The sequence below is a fragment of the Pleurodeles waltl genome, chromosome 12, assembly GCF_031143425.1.
Source record: "Pleurodeles waltl isolate 20211129_DDA chromosome 12, aPleWal1.hap1.20221129, whole genome shotgun sequence".
Classification (NCBI taxonomy): domain Eukaryota; kingdom Metazoa; phylum Chordata; class Amphibia; order Caudata; family Salamandridae; genus Pleurodeles; species Pleurodeles waltl.
Window position 1 is genome coordinate 625,926,689 of NC_090451.1, and position 21,020 is coordinate 625,947,708.

General features: G+C 43.7%; 1 protein-coding gene across 1 annotated transcript in view; it reads right to left on the reverse strand.

Moving 5' to 3' along the window:
• PMF1 (polyamine modulated factor 1) overlaps positions 1 to 7,884 on the reverse strand; it is a 62,679-nt gene extending 54,795 nt beyond the window's left edge. Inside the window, exons 1-2 of the mRNA XM_069218006.1 lie at positions 6,344 to 7,884; positions 2,583 to 2,688 (exon numbers count right to left, since the gene is read on the reverse strand). Of these exons, the coding sequence (XP_069074107.1) occupies positions 2,583 to 2,688; positions 6,344 to 7,764 (1,527 nt within the window). The 5' untranslated portion in view covers positions 7,765 to 7,884. The remainder of the gene's footprint in view (positions 1 to 2,582; positions 2,689 to 6,343) is intronic.
• Between the last annotated feature and the right edge of the window lie 13,136 nt (positions 7,885 to 21,020).

Genomic DNA, 21,020 nt, shown 5'->3' on the forward strand with positions numbered 1-21,020 from the left:
AGATCCCTGAGCACATCCAACTCCCTGCAATCTACCCAAGACGTTGAGATTCTGCAGGAAAATATGAGTCAATCAGGAAAATGGAGTACAGAGGCAAGATAGTAAGGCTTTTAACCGACTGAGGGGACTCATACCCTCAGTCTCCTAACAATTTGCATTGGTGAATGAAATACTTGGCAAGATAAGTAGGCAAGTAAACATCACCTACTTCTAGGCTCTGCAATTAATTACTCAAAAGAGTTAAAGCATTTCAGGACTTCAGGAAAAACTCCAGACAAAAGCGTCAGACTTTTGAGCACAAATCAACAAATCATTTCCCAACTTCAGCAAGCTCCAAAGCAATAAGCAGGATTCAGCTCACCCGGGTCCTTCACCAGCAGATGACCCCAGATGGTCATCTGTGATGTTGTGGACTCCATTTGGCAAGCTCCAGAGCAAAGTAAACAAATCTAAGTAAATGGAAACCAATAGGCTAAGGTGATAGGGAGGGTTCAATTCAATTCATACAAATGAAAGAGGAAAGAGCATAACACTAGGCGGAGGAACCCCAAAGTGCTTAGCTCACGTAAGCAGTTGTTTCTAAAAGGGTTTCGTAAACTGACATGGACAAAGGCCAGAGTTAACACCTTATATATCGTCTCCACACTGGTGCTACTGTTTAATTGCCCTCCAGTATATATTGGACTCAACCTAGTAATAATCAGACTTCCTTTGCAGAAGCTGCAAAATATAACAATCAATTTTTTTTCCACAGTGCATGGAAGATACGAGAGCCGCCCAATTCCAACAGTTTCACGTCTGATGCCGCCAGCCCTAGATGTGGCTTTCAACTTAGTGGTCCCTCCGAGGTGCCTATCTTACTGTATCAATCTTCCATGCATGCTCAGCAGCATTTGCTCTGGTTGTCATGTTGCAACAGTGTCAACATTCTGGGTGCGCCCAAGGCCCAGACTCCTCTTGCAAGTCTATCTTGCAGCTAGGGGGAGGAGAATAAACAACCAAAGATTCATAAACTAGTAACCCTCTGACAGCAATAATGTACCATAGCCAGAAACGGGCCAAGGAAGGGCACGTTACATCACTTTAGGTAGAATTTTAACTATGATAACAAAATCAGATAGTACATTAAAATACAGCAAGATGGGTGGGGGGGGGAGGGGAAAGGGAAGAGAACCTCACAATTACAGTCCTGTTCAAATTTTGGTGGTGAAATTCAGAAGCTGCGGTGGACAAGAATTGTTTACACAGGGAAGGAAAAATAGGCAATGCTTGCATCTGTCTCGAATAACCATATATAAAATGATGGATCTCCATCATGTTTTCAGCCAGGTGTATTAAAACTGCATGTGGCCAGCAACAAAGCTGTTTCCTATAAATATCTTTAGTGCCTGTTTGCATGTATTCTCTGCAGCCTATGTTTCTGAAATCAGAGCAGGCAATGCTGAAGTTTACAATATTTTTTGGTGAATCATAGGATTCACTCGGAGTGGATGAGCTTCTGAAAACTAGGTTGGAGATTACTCAAAGTCTCTTAAAACCATTCGGCGGTAAAAGCTTTCATTAGATGTATTCTCAAGAAGTAGTACCAGCCACAATAAAAGCCCCAGTCGAGCAGTGGAGAGACGGTCTTTTGCAGCCACGGAATCTTTACTGGAGGCTAAACACAGGCGTCTCATGTGTATGAGATCCCAGAGCACTTAGCAAGAGGTAAATCACTATGCCAAAAAAAAATACGTTTGAATATACGTATTTAGATATGTAAAATAGCGCTTACATTATCGTATTTTATTTGACCTTGTGAAATAAATGAAGCCCCTCATCTGTGTCACAGTGCCCTGCACTGGCACTTTGTGTCTCATCCTATGAATCATTCATTTGAGGAGGATCTTGCAGTACTGGGCTCTGTCCTCAAAGCATTGTAAATAAGAATACTCGCTTCTTTTTCATACCCCTCAATGAAAGAGCAACATTCCCTGTGTAATTTATATAGTTTTGTACTTTATTTTCCACTCGGTAACCATTTTTTTATAAATGCTTATTCCCGACTGCTGCAGACTTCTGTAATTTACTGCGATGTAAAATCTGATGTCTTTATAACATTTAAATTGTTTTCTGTTGTCATTTTTATACTAAATGTGTATTTTATTTTTTACTTTGCCTGGTGTATAGACTGACGTTCACTTGTGAAAGGCATTAACCCATCACTTGTTCTAGACTTGCCCTACTATGTGTATGGTACCAGCTTACCTGCATCATCTCTCGACTGCAATAGTCTGCCTTCACGCGCCCTTATAAGCAGCATGAAGAGGACTGAGGGTTTAACCCCTGATTGAGTTTGTCCTCTTGCTCGAGAGATTTTAAGCAAAAGATGAACGCCATTGACTGACTGGAATTTATGCTCATAAAAAAGTAACCCACTCAGTTGTCCTTTTTGCTAAGACTTCACTATATATTTAATTCTAATAAATATACTGGTCTATAAACCCTGGCTACCGCAATTGGCATAACATTCTATTAAAATTAACAAAATACATCTCACTGACTGTCAGCACCACTACCCAATCCCTTTTAACATGGGTTACCTTAAAAGAAGTCTGGAGCTGGGATATGAATTGATCATATATACTCCTCGTCATTTCAGGCTGGAATTTGTAGAAGCGCTCGTAACATTTCGCAAACCGCTGGTAACTGTAAAACAAAGTAGGGTGAAATGAAAAGCATAATAGGAAATAAAAACATGTAACATTTAAAAGGGCGCGTCATGACTGAATTCTGCAACAGTAATGTTTTGGTTGCCAACCCGTTGTCGTCATGAGTATACTGTCCTATCAAAATTACTGAGTCCATAAAACACTTATTTCACAATGCAGGATCCATGGTACGGTGGGGAGGGAGACAGGACCAGTTGAAGAGCCAGGTCTTGAGGTCCTTCCTGAACTAAGACATGGTGGGGGTAGTAATTAGGACTGTAAACTAAACTCCAAAGCTGACAAGTTTTACCACTCATCACGTTCTCTCTGGATCAAGACAAACGATCAACCACCTCCTTTGGGAGAACTCTCCCTGTGTCATAATCCCAGAACAGTAAACCTACCTTAACTCCCAGACTCACACAAATGCCTCATTCTCGTCTTGGGTGAAACTGGTTTCCCAAGTTACAACTGTGTAAAACCTCATTATCAGTTTTATAGTTCCGGAAGGTTGTAAATACCGGGCACTATGCAGTGATGCAACCCAAAATGATGGGCCTACATGCAGAATGTAATGCTCCCCGCTCATATTTATCACAGATAATAAACGGCATTGGGTACTGGGGGCTCCATAAACGGATGGGAGCCTCCTGAAGGTTTGTGGCCTGCCCTGCACTGCAGGTGCCTGTGTTACACCCCTGGCACAATGGCCTGAATTAAAAGGTGGCAGTTATATTGGCATTAACATGTGGTAGTGAAAATATATTTATGGTGTGTTATTCATTTTTAGCTTCACTGTATCTAATGTAGACCTGTATTTCAAAATAACTAATGTATGGCTGCCACCTCATATAAGGTCAAGTCTCTTTATTCCCGTAGATGATTTGTCTATAATTACAATTGTCCTTGTTTTCCTTCTCATTTAAAATGTTTTCTTTTATGTGATACTTGTAGAAAGTACTAACGAGCTGCTTCAATGCACCTGCAGAGTACAGCTTGGTACAATGTAACATTATTTTAGATAATTAAGTTTGAAGGACGTTTAGAGAAGCTTCATTGTTTAGGAGCTCGGAAAAATGATGTGTTTTGTTTTCTTACTCGTGCCTTAACTCTGATTGTTAGGACACATCTGCATAGGATTCCCATAAAAATGTTAAAACTATGTGAAATTAGCCTAACGCAAGGAGGATGAGGATTCAGAACCTTTTTTCTGACTTACTAGTAAAACCTTTCCCCAACATAGCAGAGTATGATGCTCTTTTTATAGGAGAACTGATTTTTGTTTACCTTTTCTTTTTGAGACAACTTTATCACAGTTCGTCTTTGCATTCACGACTTTTGAACTGCTTTGAACTATTCATTGATTAATGTATTCTGTATTGATCACTGATTTGTAACTAACTTGATGATTTGAATTTGTAACCTTGCTAATACTTTCAAATAGATTATAGCTTGAAACGTGACCACTTTGTGTCACCTTGTGGAGTCTAATGTGCTTCATGTTATTGAAATTATTGATTTTGATGACTAGCCTAGATGTGAATCGAGATGAATCAGAGAAGGCTCTATGGCCCTAAAATTACGAATCAAAGTGCTCCAACAACCCAAAATACTGAATCAATCTTCCAGGAAACAAACCTGTGACCTGTAATTTACATAAAGAATATTGTACCACATTAACAAACAACACTTGTTGCCATGCCATCCTACCCTCTGGGCTGTGAATACATAAACTTAGCAGAGAATTACTGTTAAGGCGTTCCCCGACAAAGGCATTTTAAATTGTGTTTCTTGTTGTCTACTCATAGGACATTAAAAATTGTTTCAAAATGCAAATTGCATTGTCTAGTCCAAGCATCTCCAGGGAAAAACTTATGAGCTACTGGTAACTCTCCAGCTACCTATATGTAGCTCTCCTGGGTGCAGCACAGACTACGATATTAGAAGCTTTTTTACAGCTGAATTAATGTATGAATAGGAAAACCAAAAAGTGGGTATTCTCCACAAAAACGTGTATTTTCAAAAAGTATTACCTTATATTTGGTGAAAAATGATTGAATTTCCAAAACATAATTCAAGCTAAGATTGGACAAATTATGTGTTGTTTAGGAGATGTATTATATTATACGTAGGTACCTGGAGCATTACAGCTACAGCTGTTACATAGTACCCACGTAAAGGCATTCCAAATTGGCAAACCCTTTTTTACATTAAGACAGGCAACTCTGCCTGGTGCACTTAAGTGATCACTGCTGGCGATTTTGCATATGGGTGGCCATTGATGTAATCTTGCCTGAAATTATCACTGCCACAATACTAATAATATTGGTAGATCGGGATGATTTCAATTGAGCATGTGCAGCTCTTATTTAAAAAAAAAGGTTTGAGACACCTACTCTGATCCAACCAGAAAAATCATGCAGTTCAAATCTTTTTCGTCATAAGATCCGAAATTCTCAGTACTGTTCTGATGCTTTATACATGACACACTACTTTTAGGGAGAATATTCCTGTGCCGTGGGGCGACAAAGGAACTGCTAATTAGCAGAGGTGCTGTGAGGTGCCTCCTCCTGTACGGTGTAGGTAGCAGCAAAGCACTGTTCCATACCCTCCCAGTGCAAGCCCTATTGGCAGCACTAAGCAAAGGAACTATCTTACTCAGGAACCAAATTCTTTTGAGTGCTCTTCCAGCACCCAAGAGCCTGTTGGCTATTGGGAAACTGCTGCTTAATAAGCATTTCCCAAGCTGTGTAGCTCTTTAGCATTGTGTGAGGAGAGTGGGTTAATGAATACTACACAAGTACTTAAGCAAGCATTGGTAAAACTAATAGGCATGTTGTAGATGTTGCATTCTGTAGTTGTCCATATTTTCCCCCGATATCCTCTATGCTGTAATTGCAATACCCTGCCCATTCTCAAATAGCAAACAAAGTCAGATTTATTATCACGGATAGGTCCAGACAGCTTCTCTCTTCTCAGTCCAAGAAATTGTATTCAAAGACATGGTGCAATGCCTTAGGTTTCATCCCATACACTTATAACATCGAGCAACTAAGCCAAGTCAGTGTCATTGCCATAACAACAGCAATTAGGTAGTCACAGAAAAAATTAAGGAACCAGGCTGAGGATGACTAGTAACGAGAAGGGAGGGGAAATAATAGGTGGTAATACCCACCACCTTTTGGCTATTTCGCTTAATAAGTACCTGTTCCCCCAATACCTTCCGCCTTGCGCCAGCATGCACACGTCTGCCCATTTTCTGCCTGCTTCATGTCTCTACTCTATGATTTCCCCGAATTAACAATAGAGGCAAATAGTTGAAAGCACCTTATTTTTAAGTATTTTTAATGGCTGAACCGATTAAAGTCAACTTTCCAAAAAGGCAGCTACGTATTTTCGATAAACGTTAAGTTAGCAGGCTGAATCGGTGCAGTCTGATAGAGTGTTATAATTTATGAATTATTAAATAATAAAAAAAAAATATCAAGGAACTATCACAAATGAGGGCGATAGAATCAATAATTTGGCAAAAAATAAGTCAGGCTCTTTTCTGGGGGAGTCCTTAGGCATTAAAATACTCTTGGGAGCCCTGCACCCAACCGTTAAGGAAACCTCAAAATACAAGACGTAGAATATTGCAAAAAGTGTCTCACCTGCCTGCCTCCACCAACTTCTCCAGAAAAGTCTCCACTGTAGTATTGAAAATGTCAACGCTCTGCTGGCCTCTGGTGGCCCTAATCTCAGATGACTTCTGCTCCGCTGCGGCACATCCACCAGTTTGTGAGGCAGCCCCTTCTTTCGGAACTGGAGCCCCTGAAGGAACTACTTTTCCAGTTACTGGATTTGTCAAGGTACCCGGCAAAATCCCGGCAAACACAGCTTCACCACCCGAGGGATCCATCACGCCTTCAGCTCCAATGATGCCCTCCTTAGCGGAAACTAATACATCACAACCCTTAGCTACTACAGGAGCTTCAGAGGTCCCATGCTGCGGAGGACCGGAAGTCACCGTGACTACTAACTCGCTTTGGTATTTCGGCAGGGAGGCACAAGCTTCACTCTGGAATAAACTGTCGGGTTCACATACATCAACCGGGTACGAAACCTCTGAAATACCTACTTCATCTCGGCACGAAGTGATTGGAGGACCTCCTTCAACTAGGCATGGAGCCACCAAGGTACATAATTCACTAGGGTAGTGGGGCACTGGAGCAGGTTCTTCACTGGAGTCTGGTGGCACTGAAGCATCTACCTCACAGGGGCCTTGGGGCACTAAGGCACCTACCAGACCCGGGCCTGGGGATACTGAAGCACATATGGGACCTAATGCCCCTGAAGCACCCCCCTCCCTGGGGACTGGATGTAATGAAGCAATTACCTCACCAGCGCCTGGATGCACTGAAACATCTACTTCACCGGGTCCTGGGGGCGCTGAAGCATCCATCTCACCAGGATCTGGGTAAACTAAAGCACCTACTTCACGTGGAGCAACGGATTCACTAGGTTCTTGGGGCATTGAACTATCTATCTTACTGGGGCCTGGTGCTACAGAGGCATCTACCTCATTAGGTCCTGGGGTCACTGAAGCATCGTTTTCACTCGGGGCTAAGGTTACTGAACCACCTACCTCACTGGGGCGTAGAGGCCCTGAAGCCCCAACTACAATCAGGCACGATGTCTCAGGGATACTTCCTGCAGATGTGATACTGTGGCACTGCGTACCCGCTAATGCACCCTTTTCATGGTGTCCACTGGTCATCTGGGTAGATTTCGGTGTTTCAGTTTTGCCTCTTTTGGGGGGTTTTGGGGTTGTGTACTCACTCTCGACTGAAGGTTTCGTATTGTCCCCCTTACCCATGGACTGGTGTCTCAGTGTTTTTTGCTCATTCTGAACAGAGACTACCGGAGTGCTTCTCGTTACCCGGGTTCTAGACCTTGGGGTGCTGCCATATCCCAAAGGTGTCAAAGCGCTATGCTTACTCCGGGTTGCGGGACGCGAATTGCTAACCTCCCCCCCAGCAAAGGGCTTCGGGGTACTCCTTGTAGCCCGGGTCGAGAGTGCTTCCTCCTCCATCAGCTGACCTTCTTAGAAGGCTTTGTAAACTTCAAGTTCTGCAGTTTGTGATGCAAGTCACCCCATAACCCGAAGAGTAAACATGATTCGACTTGCTCACTTTGTTCTCCGCGGGAAAACACTCGTCCGCCTAGGCATTACTTCCGGACCACGTGACAACCAATCTCATGGCTGAACACATACTGGAAGCCGTCTGAGAGTGGGCGAGACCCGTAATATGTAACGTGATATAAGATTGGACATTGACGGCACCTCAACCAATCCTAGTGCGCCGCACGGAATTCGAAATAAGTTATTGGCTTTGAAGTCCGCACGTGCCTATGAGTTTATATAAACAGTCCGTCGGGTGGTGTAGGGTATGCTGTTTCAAGGGTTAAACGACCCCAGCGGGTGACGGTGTCAGGGAGGGGAACGTGTGGGGGACCCCTCAGTAAAAGTTGAACTTGGAGATGATAGCTGTCATTCTCGATTGATAATGGAGGCAGACCGTAATGGGGTGCCCGGGTGGTGGCAGAAACGTATGTGGGAGCGGGAGATCAAGTGTTAGGCCGCAGTCACAGAGTACTTGCGGCGGCCGGCTGGGTGATGAGTGTTAATTCAAAACAATTGCTTCCGACTTTCAGAGCTGCTCGCGTTTCTAGGTGTGGGTAGGCGACTTACCAGCTGGGGTGTAAGCTCTGGCAGGGTTTGTGGCGGCAGCTTTCTGAGCGCTCTTTTTGTTAGTCAAGTAGAAGGCAGACAGGCCAACTGGGTCTCTGACAGGGTGGTTGTAGCTGTTTTTCTACTAATGCGCTGGGTTTTACTGCTATAGCTCTGCAAAGTTGGCAAAATGCCCCGCTTGTGCACTTCACTCTTGGGGTACCAAAGGAGAGCATTCAAAGGATTCTGAGGGGAGCAGAACTACACTGTCAGCCAACAGACACGATAATATAGTGTCCAGCCAGCGCTTACCTTCGCATAAAAATGTACTTTAATTTTACAGCAAAATGAAATACCGTGTACTTCATTTGGGATATATTCACAAGGTTGCTAACTCTTCTGCGATTCTCAGTGGTGTGCTGCAACTCACTATGTTGCTCTCTCCCTGTTCTTAAGTTCTCTTAATATCTAAGTTGACTGATATGTAGTATTGGCATTCATTAGACATAGGTGCATTTTACTCTGGATTTCCCCACCGGCTAATGCTTGGATTAGCTCAACAGATCTTGTCATATGGGCAAAAGTCCAGTGTTTTAGTAGTGGATATACATCTGTGCAAGCATTTAGCTGTCTCATGGCTAAACCCCGCTTTACATGCTTGATTAAGAGGCAACGCTGTTGGGTATGTTCTGTGAACCTGTTCTTGCAGCTCCTTTGATGAGGAAGGATTGCTTTTCTGGGATCTTTGTGAAAAGCCTGCACAGCGGGCACTCAACTTTGGCAGTTGAGGCCTCCCAGGGTGGACAAACAGGTGCTTGGCTTTTCCAGTTGCAGCTTCCTGTCTGGATTTGAAGTGGTTTGGTTGGATCAGGGCTTCTGCATCATGAGCAACATCTGCTCCTCTTGTGAGGCAGCATCAGACAGTGGCAGCACCATTCCTTCGGGTGTACTGCAGGATACGAGATGACAAGATGTGAAAACCCCTCCAGACAGCCCATTCCTGAAAATACTTAAATAGTACAACAGTCCTTTACTTGGTTTGGGAAATGTTGGCCGCAGTTTATTAACGTTGATTTACAGCATGTTTGCCCTGCTTTTATGAAGGCCATAAATCATTGTGTCATATCACCATTACATGCAATAGAGGTCCTGAAGGTTGTCATAAATCACGTTATCTTCCATGAGGTTGAAGGCCCATGGGTTTATGCTTAAAATTGGTACATTTGTGTCATAAATCACTTTTCATATTAACAACCCCATAAATTGTCGATATCTGCCTCTCACATGGCCATCAACCAATTCGCCACAAATCACTCTTGTGTTTAGTCCTTTGTGTATTTTGCCCTTTGTGGTGTTATTCCTTTTTATGTAGGAGGGTACTCATTTTCTTTTAGGCTTAACTCGCTACCTTGTTTAGTCCTTGTGTCCAGCTCTCTGGCAGACTAGGACTGAGTGTGCTGCGTTTTCGTGTACCTCCCCCGACTGCCTTACCCTGCCATGAGGCATCCCAAGGTAAGTAGCCCTTCCACCCTGCTATGTTGGGTGTGGCCTTTTTGTTCTTTATCTCTCCTTTTCCACCACGCTGCCCTTGGGTTACAGCTCAAAGGTGGCTCCCCCGTTTCAGCCCATCTTATTCGCAGCCCGCGAGCCAGACCATAATTTATTCCAAAACACCTCTGTCCCTAGGGCGGACAGGCGTACCCCGTCTTCTCTAAAGTATTCTGGTCTCTGTAAGTTGATTAGCCCATGACTGATGCTTTCCCAGCCGTTTTGGATGCAAAACTTTTTCACGGACACATTTAGTTTCTTCCTTGACTTGTCCAATGCCCCTGCTGAAATTGCCCCCTTCCACTTTTGTCTGGGAATGATCTCAGGCCATATGAACAAGGTGTTGCCCAGGGCCTTGCCGCCGCTGCTGTGAGGTTTTGCCTTATGCTTTCTAGTAAGCCTCTCCTACCGAGTTGGGGTAGGTCGTTCCCCCCAGGTGTACTATTACCACGTTGTGCCCGTGTGCTGAGTGGCTACCAGTCACCCTAGCTTGGCCTGGAGGTGTTCCCATTTCATGCCCGGGAAACTGAACCATTCTATGTTCGTCTGCTGTAGGCGTTGCTCCCTCATGGGACCTCTCGGCCCCCACCAAGTTTGGGCTCTGTGTACAAAGGAGTGCCCAATCACCCATGCCGTTCTGTGTTCACCTGTATGTGGAAGGGGGCAGTGAGGTTCTTGCTGCTATGTCCCCCACTTTTTTGTGCTCTGGTTGAGGCGGATGGGAGGGGCAGAGGGAGGGCAGATACTCCTGCTTGTCTGTATGTTGCCTTCTGATGCAATCTTTATAGGTGTTGGAGTTCCACCTCCCAATTGCTTTTACGCCTGCCGCAGACATGCCATGTTGTGCTGCTGAGGTTGCTGTCCCTATCTGGAACGAGTGAGTGCCAAATTAGCTTGCCATGAGCCCCACACTGGTCAGTGCCCTTTTGAGCACTGCCTTGAATTGGCGTGTGCTCAAGCATTCCCCATTCTCGTGTTTGAGGAGCAGCCCGGGCCCCTCTGCACACTGGGCATACTTTGCGGTCGTCCAGGCATCTGAGTTCCACTTTTCCCCTTTCCCCACTTGGTTGGTTTTGGATTTCCTTTGTAATATTTGCATGCTTTTTTGGCCCATCTGTACGCCCTGTCTTTGTATGCAAGTGTTTGTGTACCCTGTTTTGGAGGGGGCCACTAGCTCGCTTATCCTAAACACCCAGAAGAAAGCCAGGGTGAAAGCCGTTTTGAATAGCGTGCTTTCAAAATTGCTCTGGCATAGGTTATTTAGCACCCCCACCAGCTGCTTCAGTGTGTCAAAACCAATCGGGTGCCACCGATCCCGAGTGGGCCCTTCTAGCCTGCGCCACCCTTTCATTGCTGTCCTTATGTAATGGGAGTTGGAGGATCTCTACCTGTTGTCAAATTGCTAAAATGCGCTACTGCGGTCAAATGTGCCGGCGCCCAAGACTTAGATTTTTTTTCTGCGTGAAAGCCCATTGTATGAATTTCACCACTGCTTTTTGAGCCTCATCGTGGTTCTGAAAGGACCTTAAACCTGTGACCTCTTGCACTGTTCCTGCACATGCCAAATAGAGTCTCGCAGTCTTTGGCGCTAGGGCGTGCTCTATTAGTGTTGACAAGTCCCAACCACCAGCCCCCACAGGCTGGGGGGGAATGGTGTGATCTCTCGTTCTGCTCCCAGAGCTAGGCTCCTGAATCTCCCCATCTGGAATCGAGAGAGTGCATCTGCTTTAGTGTTAATTGCGCCTTGCACATGCCTCGTCCTAATGTCTAGGTTGTTTTCCAGTTGCATTTTTACCATGTAGCTCAATAACTTTAATAGTAAAGTGCACTGTTATGCTCCCCTATTGATCATGTGTACAACCGCCTGGTTATCCGTCCATCGTGTAAGCTTCATGTCCTTTAGCTGTTTTTCCCAGATTGTTAGCGTCACTACAATGGGGAACAGTTCCAGGAGCATGATGTTCCTTGTGAGGCCCTGTGTTGCCCAAGACTGGGGCCACTTCTTGGCGCACCACCTATCCTTCAATAAGGCCCCAAAACCTAGGCTGCCTGCTGCGTTGGTGTACTATTGGATCTGCTTTGCTGACACCCAGCCTTCTTTCCATTTTAGAGTGCCATTGAAGTTCGCTAAGAAGGTTAGCCAGGTCCTTAAATCTTGTTTTACCAAGGTGGTCAACCTGACATGGTGGTGTTTTTTCTCTAGCCCCCTAGTCAACTGTAAAATTTTCCTAGCAAAAACCTTTCCAGCTGGGATGACTCTTGTTGCAAAATTAAATTTCCAGATCAATTCTTGTAGCTCTCCTAGTGTGGCCTTCTGTTTGCCCAGTAACCTCTTGATGTTCTTTACCAAGTCCTGCAATTTGTCTTGGGGCATGCTGGATGTGCCCGCTTCATAATCCAGCTCTATACCTAGGAAAACTAACTTGGTGGTTGGGCCCGTGGTTTTGTCCTCTGCAAGCAGAACCCCCAGTTTGGCTGCCAAAGATTGGAAAGCCTCTAGTAAATCCTGACATTCTGATCCGCTAGGCTGTCCTACGAATAGAAAATCGTCTAAGTAGTGTAGCTTCCCACTCCTTGGGTGTTTGTGTAGTGCCCATTCCAGGAATGTGCTGAGTTTGTCGAAGGGTGCACAAGAAATGGAGCATCCCATGAGCACAGCCTTGTTGAAGTATGTTTTTCCCTCAAACTTAAAGCCCAGGAGGGTGCACGGGGAGAAGTGTAAAGGCTGATTCTATGTCTGCTTTCGCCATTAATGTGCCATGCCTTTTTGCACGCATTATATCTATTGCTGCCCCGCCACCCTGATAATGAAGAGGGGTTCCGTGCTGGGAAGCCTCCTTTTAAGCCCCCACCTATGCCCTTGGGTCACAGTGGGGGGAAATTCAAATGATGCTTTGGCCCCCATTGGGCCATCCAGTTTTTACTGCACCCTTTCCGCTTCTGCCTTGTGCTGGGGTTTCTCCCTCCTTTGTTTGCGCACCCCATCCGGCACGCTTTTTGCTCGAGAGCCTCAGAGGTGTTTCCGCTCCGGCCCCTCGAGCTCCCTTCGGGTGCAGGCCTTCCCATTTTCAGTTCATGGATTAGTGCATTTCGCAACACGAACCACTTTTGGAGACTGAGTCACTGCTTGCGATACCAGGTATATCCTGGCTTTACTATCATATGGAGACAGCCTCTTTTGAGTGTTTTCTTCATGTTGGGAACGTGGTTGGACTTCTACTCTTGTACTGAATCTGCTCCTGCAGGGCCAGACACTCCCCTTCCGTCTCGGCAGGGCAGTCCCTTTTCCAAATAACAACCTGGACAAAACAGAGTTTAGCGCCACTTCTAATCTCCCTCCAGCACCTTTTACGCTACTACCTTTTCTTTAAAAGTGTTGCTTTTGTGTTGGCAATTTCTGTCGCCATGATAAAAAGTTGCTCTGCTGTACGTTGTGCACATTATTTGCATAGCGCCAGAACACCCTCCAGAAGGAAAGGTTGTGCTTTATAAATGTTATACATTTATTAATGCATGAATAAAATGTTCATTAGCGCTACTCTGGTTGTAAACATTACTTGTTTATCAGACGATCACTAGCAGTTGGGGCTATGGCGTGAACCTAGGGGAGAGTAAAGGGAGGTCTGTGCCCTGAACCTTCACTGCTTCTGACCTTGACTTCTCACCCCACCCCCTTGGTCTTGGTGCGTGACACCTTTGTGTTCAGAGGTTAGCCTGGTCCTGAATGATTACCTTCACAGTGACCAGTCTGAACACAAATGCCCCTCTCTTCCCACCTGAACAGAATAACCAATTAAGCTTCTAAACTTGAGGGAGAAACAGTGTGATAAAGGAAAAAGGAGGGACAAACCAGACAAAGTTGTTTTTTTAAAGAGAAACTGAACAGCCTCTGGCTGCCTTAAATAAATGAAAGTAGTCAGCTCATTGTGTACACTTCTAGACCTAGGCAGCCTGGGTCCAGCTTGCCCATGCCCAAGGTGGGCCCTGCTTCTAGGCACATCATCTTCTCCTGCAAGTTCAGGTGTTAGGCAACGTCCCCTCTCTCCTGGGGGACTGGCTGCAATGCAGAAACCAGCCCTGGTCATACAGCAGATCTGAGTATTCTCCAGAGGATTTCCTTCCTTGGCCAAGAAGAAACCGGAACAATCTTGGTTTCTACGTGTATACTTTCTTTCTGTACAGGAAGTGGGGAATCTACTATCTAAGGTTTCAAAAACTGTTTTGGTTGGTTTGCTTTTAAATGATCATCTCTGTCTGCTCCTAAGACACAACCTTTGTGCAAGGTGGTGGCTCCAATCAGAATTATCCCAAACAAGGGCACAATGACCTGTGAGATTGCTGCACCTGGCTGTCAGCACACCTGAAGCAGTAATTAGGGATAGATAAAAGGACAGGCCTTGTCTTAAAACGTTCTCACCTTTAGCAGTACACACTGATGACCCAGTCTCCACCCCTACTTATCTACCAAATGGCAGTGCTCGAGAAACCCTTTTGCTGTGACCTCACTGAATTTCTAAGATAGCCTAGTCTATATCTTCCCTCAAGTGGTTGGGTCCCCAACCACAGCAATGCAGTCAATACACTTCCACCATCAGGGTGAACTTTATACATTTTCCAAGTTCTGTCATGCTATTAAAGGGAACATCCAAAAACGTTCTCACTGGTCTCGGCACTCATTCCCACATATGTGCAGGACATTCATCGCACACAATACAAAATGTCTGCGCAATGGCCTGGGTCACAAACAAAATGTAACTTTACTCAAGTGGGATTAGTAGACCACCATCTCCTCTGATGCAGAAAAACAGTCTGGCCAAGACTAATGATTCACAAAATGCCACCTGAACCATATGCGACTAACCCAGGACTTATCAGTTCCATGTCTACTATGAGGGTGCGCTTGGTATGCCCCACCAGGTTACAGAACAGGTTTTCAGTCTGTTACTAAAGAGAGGCTGATGCCTCTGTGTAATACTACATTTGCATTGTTGCAGGGCCAAACAAAAGGTCAGGATACAAGTTTGATTTGCAGCCAGGCATTCAGGCCAGGCCTACGTGCTCCATATACCATGCATGAGATGTTCCAATGCCAACACATTTATGTGCTGAGGTCACCGGCATCTGCCACGTGTTACAGTAGGCCTCAAAACTAAAACAGACATTGCCAGAGGAACATTGTGGATAGATTGCTGTTGGTGATGGCTAGCAATGCTAGTCTGGTTAAAAACTGTTTTTCTCTTCATTTAAACTGTTTTCCTAGTTATAACAACCACACCAATCTGTGGCCCATGATATCTAAGTTTCAGCTTTTTATCTCCCCACCAAATGGCTCTGTATGGTCTCAATTCATGGATGTTGCTAATGAAGCTATGTTTAGTTATTATGAACTATCCCACAGTTCATAATAACTAAACACTGTAGGTCAATATTTGTAATCTGAAGGGTGGTCTCTGAACTTTGGTGACCTGTCTTTGCAGGTCAAATTGTACAGGGCCTTTCCTCAAGAATGGAACACTGCTCCATGTGTCAGCGCTACTAAAAGCACAGAAACGTGTGACCACACTATCTCTTATTGATTAATTTGGTCTGCTTTCAATTTCTGCTTAGAATGCTTGTTGGAGGTACTTTCCAGAATTCTTTTTGTTTGTAAATTCTTCACTTTGTTCAAAATCTTTACAGTTGTTTTCCAGAATTTTATTCCATATTAGCTAGCCACATTATCGTGTTGACAGAGATGGAAAACTATTTCTGCTTGGTTTCGTGATCAGGACTTTGGTCCACTTCTGTGATCTGAAAAACATCTTAGGTGAATTAATTACTGCCTTAGTGCATTGAAACTGATCATGTAAACCAAATTACCCAACCATAACTGTTGATCCTAGTGCATACCTTTTCTTGCAACAGTACCTGTAAATAACACCAGCAGCTGAAAGCAGGAAGAGGCAGTCTGAAAGTTAGTTTATAATGATTGACAGGCCAGTGGACTGTACATTGAGTCTGGGTGGTTGAATGGCTTGTAAACAGCTTCGAAAATCCTGCTTTTAGGAAAAAAGAAAACCCCAAAGCACTTGAAAGGACTGTCTACTCAGAACAAAAGCAATCAAACTGTTTTCCCAGAAGTGGCCAATAGTCTACCCACTTGCACTGGCTGCTATGCTAGGCTAAGTGCTGTGAGGATTTTGTTACATCAGTGGTGGGTAAGGGGCCTTCTGACTCAATTGTTTGTATAAGCCACTGCATCAGAAGTACAAACCTGAGAGCAACATGCAGGAAATCAGGACGAGGGTGGATGGTGGCAGTGGAACCTCCCAATTATTCAAAATTGTTGAGAGTACCAAATAGCATACCGGATGACATCACATGAAACACAGTCAAATATTCTTTCACATCTCTGAAGGTGACCTAAAATGATCAAAGTAGATTTAAAATACATGAACTATCAATTCACTAAAAGACACAAGACCTATAACTTGTCGTGGCACACACAGCAGGTGTTACTCTGCACAGGAACAACTCAGAGCACCCGTGATTATCTAGTACTTATTTCTGTGAGTGAGCTAGCCTCTACCCATGCAACCTTATCACTATCCTACTATCAATGTGTGCCTTCCCAGCTTGGTTGATTCCTATCCCCCCCCCCCCTAATTTCCAGAAAGTGTATATTGTCCTGGAGGGTTAACTGATGGCTGGTTTCCACACCATTGAAGACGTCCAGATTCCACCGTTCAGATCCTGCTTTCATTAACTGAATGGTGACATTATCATATAGGTGGCTTCCAATATGTTTGTCTACACCTGACTACGTAGCAAAAATGTGTTGTCCCACTCTGTGCTTGACTGTTTTAGGTTTCTATTGTTGAAAGCTTGAGCACTTTCTGTTGAACCATAAGAAGCACATTGCAGGAAACGTGCATTTTCTCTGTAGTCACCCAGGAGTTTGCACCTTTGGTTGGTCCTTTATATTATTTCTGAATTGGATTTTTAACAACTATTAACAATAGTCATAAAGGTGTGAGTCTGAAAATAACAGCACCACTTGCTTAATGCACACAATCCAGAATGCTTCTCACACAGGCCATCATGCAGTTCAGCTATGTCAACTAGGCACTCCCGTTAGTCTACCATACTACTCGTCCTCTAAAGGTCTTTGGCTCCGCTTCAGTGCTCTATTTATACAGCTACAATACAATATTATGGTCAAAGTTGTGCATGAAGATAGAGCAATAAAAAAAAATACATATTCTAATCAGTCTTTTGAGGGTTTATTTTAAAACCAGTGTATATCTGAAGACCCACTAACATTGTTTAAAGACTCACACTTTTGTCACAGTTAATCACTTTAAGCCCCAAAATGTCACTGAGGAATTCTGCAAACAATGACACTTGCCTACTCCAGAAATCATTAATTTTGTCAGGTTATGGACTGAACTGGAACTATTCACAAACCAAGCAGTCTACGCATGATACAAAGTTTCAAATGGATACGAGAAGCAATAAGTAGAAAGAAACACAACCACTTTTACACACAAATAAAAAAGGCAGAGGAGAAATTGCTCATTTGGAAAATTCGTTGTCTCATAACCTTTCAGTGTCCCGGAAAGACAGGAGTCTCGAGATTAAACCAATAACTGTTAATGGTGACCCCCATGAGTTGAATTGACTGATTTTCTCCCATGAAAATACGTAAAAATTGGTTGTGTGCAATATGCATTGTCTGTGCGTTTTGGCAATGTTACTTATATAGGAAACTGGTCATACTGTGTGTCAACATATCCATGTTTTGGGAACTTGAATGATTAAGGCCTGTTTTAATGTGAGCTTGTTTTAGTATAGAGCTGTAGAAATAAACATACTTTTACATGTTTTCTCTTGCAAGTCCCATTAAGCCAGGGAAGGGATTTTCCCACCTTGGGCAGTTTTGTAGTGCCTGGTAACTGAGGAACAGTTTCAGTATAGAGTGGCCTTGATATGTGATGATGCCAGCAGTTGCTCGAATAGGAAACCAGAAATTATACAGCGTATAATATGTCCTGTGTTTCCTACAGCAAGAACAAAAGCCTTGTTTTGCTAGTTTGTATGGCACACATTAGATTTGAGCAGGAAAAAAAAATGAACTGGAGGCATCACTGTCCAACAGACGTTTTCCGGGTGCTTAAAAGGATATCTACATCGTTAATCTAGTACCAAAGAAAGCTTTAAGTCTTTGTAAGCAATGGCTGCAGAGGCACCTGCAACTGTGAATATACTTAAAAATGACCTCACAGAACATTTAACCACAAGGGGATTCCCACTGTGGGAGGGTTGAAATAGATCCTCATGTGTGCGGAGGTCCATGTACGTTCATTGAAATACTGCTGACTTACAAAGAACATATGAAGTAGTATAGTCACAGATGCAGGCTACAAAAGACATTTCTGAAAACTAAAGATTGTTTCTTGAATGTGGTTTTCCTAGGATATGAACTGTCAAATAAGGTGAAAAGTTGTACCTGAGTTCCTAGAAAGCTGTGGAGTACTGGAACTACCAGCACCCTCAAACTGTAGACATAAATGTTTTCCCAATTTTGGTCGAACATACCTTCCACACTCATAAATGCAACAGCACACTTGTAAACACAAGCTGCTAAAAAGAAAAACACAAAAAAGTGAACTAAGAGTTTTTTCCCAGTCAAGCTGGGTTCTCCAATATATTAAGGAACAAAAGTTAAACCACACTCGATGCATACAAACCACATTGATTTGGTAGATTCTCGCTGCTGTGCAGACTCCACTCATTAAAGAAAGAGTGGAGAAAATTATAGTTTCTCCAAAGCCCACTGTAGAAGCTGCTATCAAAGCTGGTATTTAAAATTCTAGAGCTTTACATCTTATATGGTTGGAAAGGGCTGCAAGTCAGACAGACATAGACATTTAGTGTGAATATGTGCCCACACTAAAAGCTCAGGAATTTCTACTGCAGGCCATCCGGCAAACGCTTAATAGACCACTGAGTGAATATCATACTTAAGACAGCAAAGCCTGCTCTTGGTAAAAAGAAGCACTACTCAGCAGCTTGTGCAGCAATCGTATGAATGTCTGCAGACACTGCAGTTAAAACATTTATACTTTAAGACTCCTTATTTTGTGTATAAGGTTACTATGTAGATTTAACCCTTTCACTCCCAGCTGTGTGTAAACCTCTACATTGGAACACTTTTTTTATTTCTTAAATGCTATTAGGGTTCCTAAATAGATGCAACTTTGGTCTGTGTATGCATCGATACAAACTAGCACAATCATAGTTGGGTATTGGTGCAACTCCATATCATCTCATTGTGACTTGAACTTCTGATGAATAATGTGGAGATATCTTAGCAACATAAATCCTGGTATACTGACCAAGCAGCTGTTGCCCTGTATGTCTGGAGTCTGCCAATGCCGAATGCTTGTCAATTTACCCACGAAATCTAATTTGCTAATTTATGTAAAATTAGCGAGGTTACAAACTTGTGGCAGACGCACGGTTTATGGTGCCCCACATATTTGATGACATGCCAGAGTTGGGACTAAATGGATATTAGAAAAACTTTGTGTTTGTTAATCTGCAACATCTCCCTTGCCTGGAATGGGTGTATGGTAGAATATGCTGAACATGACATATGTCAGATTTTCTGCAATTCTTCGGTCCCCCAGAACCGTAATCCACTCCAGTCTTCCTCCCAGAGGCGCATATCTTGACACCCAGCTTTAGTCCTCTTGGTTTCCTGGGAGTGTGGTGTGCTCCGTATGTATGACTTTTATATGGACTAACAGTGTACACAGGGGATACTCTGGAGTTACCAAAGAAAAACAATACCTTGCAATTAGAGGTGGGCCTTTTGCATGTGTTTTTATTGGTTAATGTTTAGGAACACTTGATGGTGGGCGTTTTGTTGTTCCCCACAAATTTTGGATTTTCCTCACAGAAATGTTCTGTTTTTTTTAACCACTGTTTGACCTGTGCAGGATATTCTGGGTAAGACAAAGTGGTAATATACACCAGTCCATGCCAGCCAGGCTTCCTGCAGGTGTTTAGTGTTCTCACATGTCTAAAAACGACTGCTCCCTATGTTCTATAAATCAAACAAATTCCAAGCTTATTTCTTGTGCCTTCCATGGTTGCAGTCTTGGGCCTTTCATGTCCCAGGCACGGAACAGTGAGTCTGTGTGACAGAATTGTACCACAGATTTTGGATTATTTCTTAGATTAAAAAAATCCAAAACACGGATTGGCTCTGTTCTTGGGTGAGATGCACAGTTCCTTTTTTTCCACATTGCTTCTCTAGGATAGAGGTGCATTGTGAAACAAAGGAGGTGTATGAAATTGAACCAGGAAGTGGCGCTTGAAAGTGGATGGACAAGAACAATCCTAGCCTTTGACATTCCAATTCCATCTCATGGTTCTAATCTTTTGTTGGGGTGGAAGGGCCTGGGCTGGTTCTCCTGCCCTCTATCCCAGCTCCCACAACAAAGTGTATTAGCTGGTAGGTGTGGCTAGGGAAAAGCTAGGGCAGTAACAGATAGACTTAATCGCTCAAATAGCCCCAACCACCAGCCTGATCATCGGATAGATCTGGGAGTGGACAGGGAAGCCCACCCAGGCACATCTGATAATGTGTGTGACATCACTGGTGATGTCGCATGCATATTAATATATCCTGGCTTTCTGGCAAGGTGGAATTACTTCATGGTTAAAGAAGTCATCCAAAAGTCCTGACAGCATGGGATTGAAATATTGCAAATGAATTAGCCAGACTAAGGTTGTACATGAAGGAGTAGGTTGAGCCCATGCTGGAGAATCTGGAACTTTATATATGTTGGGGGGATGGTATTGGCGGTCGCTGATGGAAAAAGCCACAAAGCAGTGCGTACTACAGTGTCAGTTAACAAAATAGTCAATAACAAAACGTCCACAAATGCATTTAGTCAAACTAGCACTGATGTGTATATTGATCACATTGGTCTGCTCCAGTCAACAAATAAACATATATTTTGGCAAGGATTCTAGTTACAGAAGACTTGTGGTTAATAATGAAGGTTAGAATGCATACC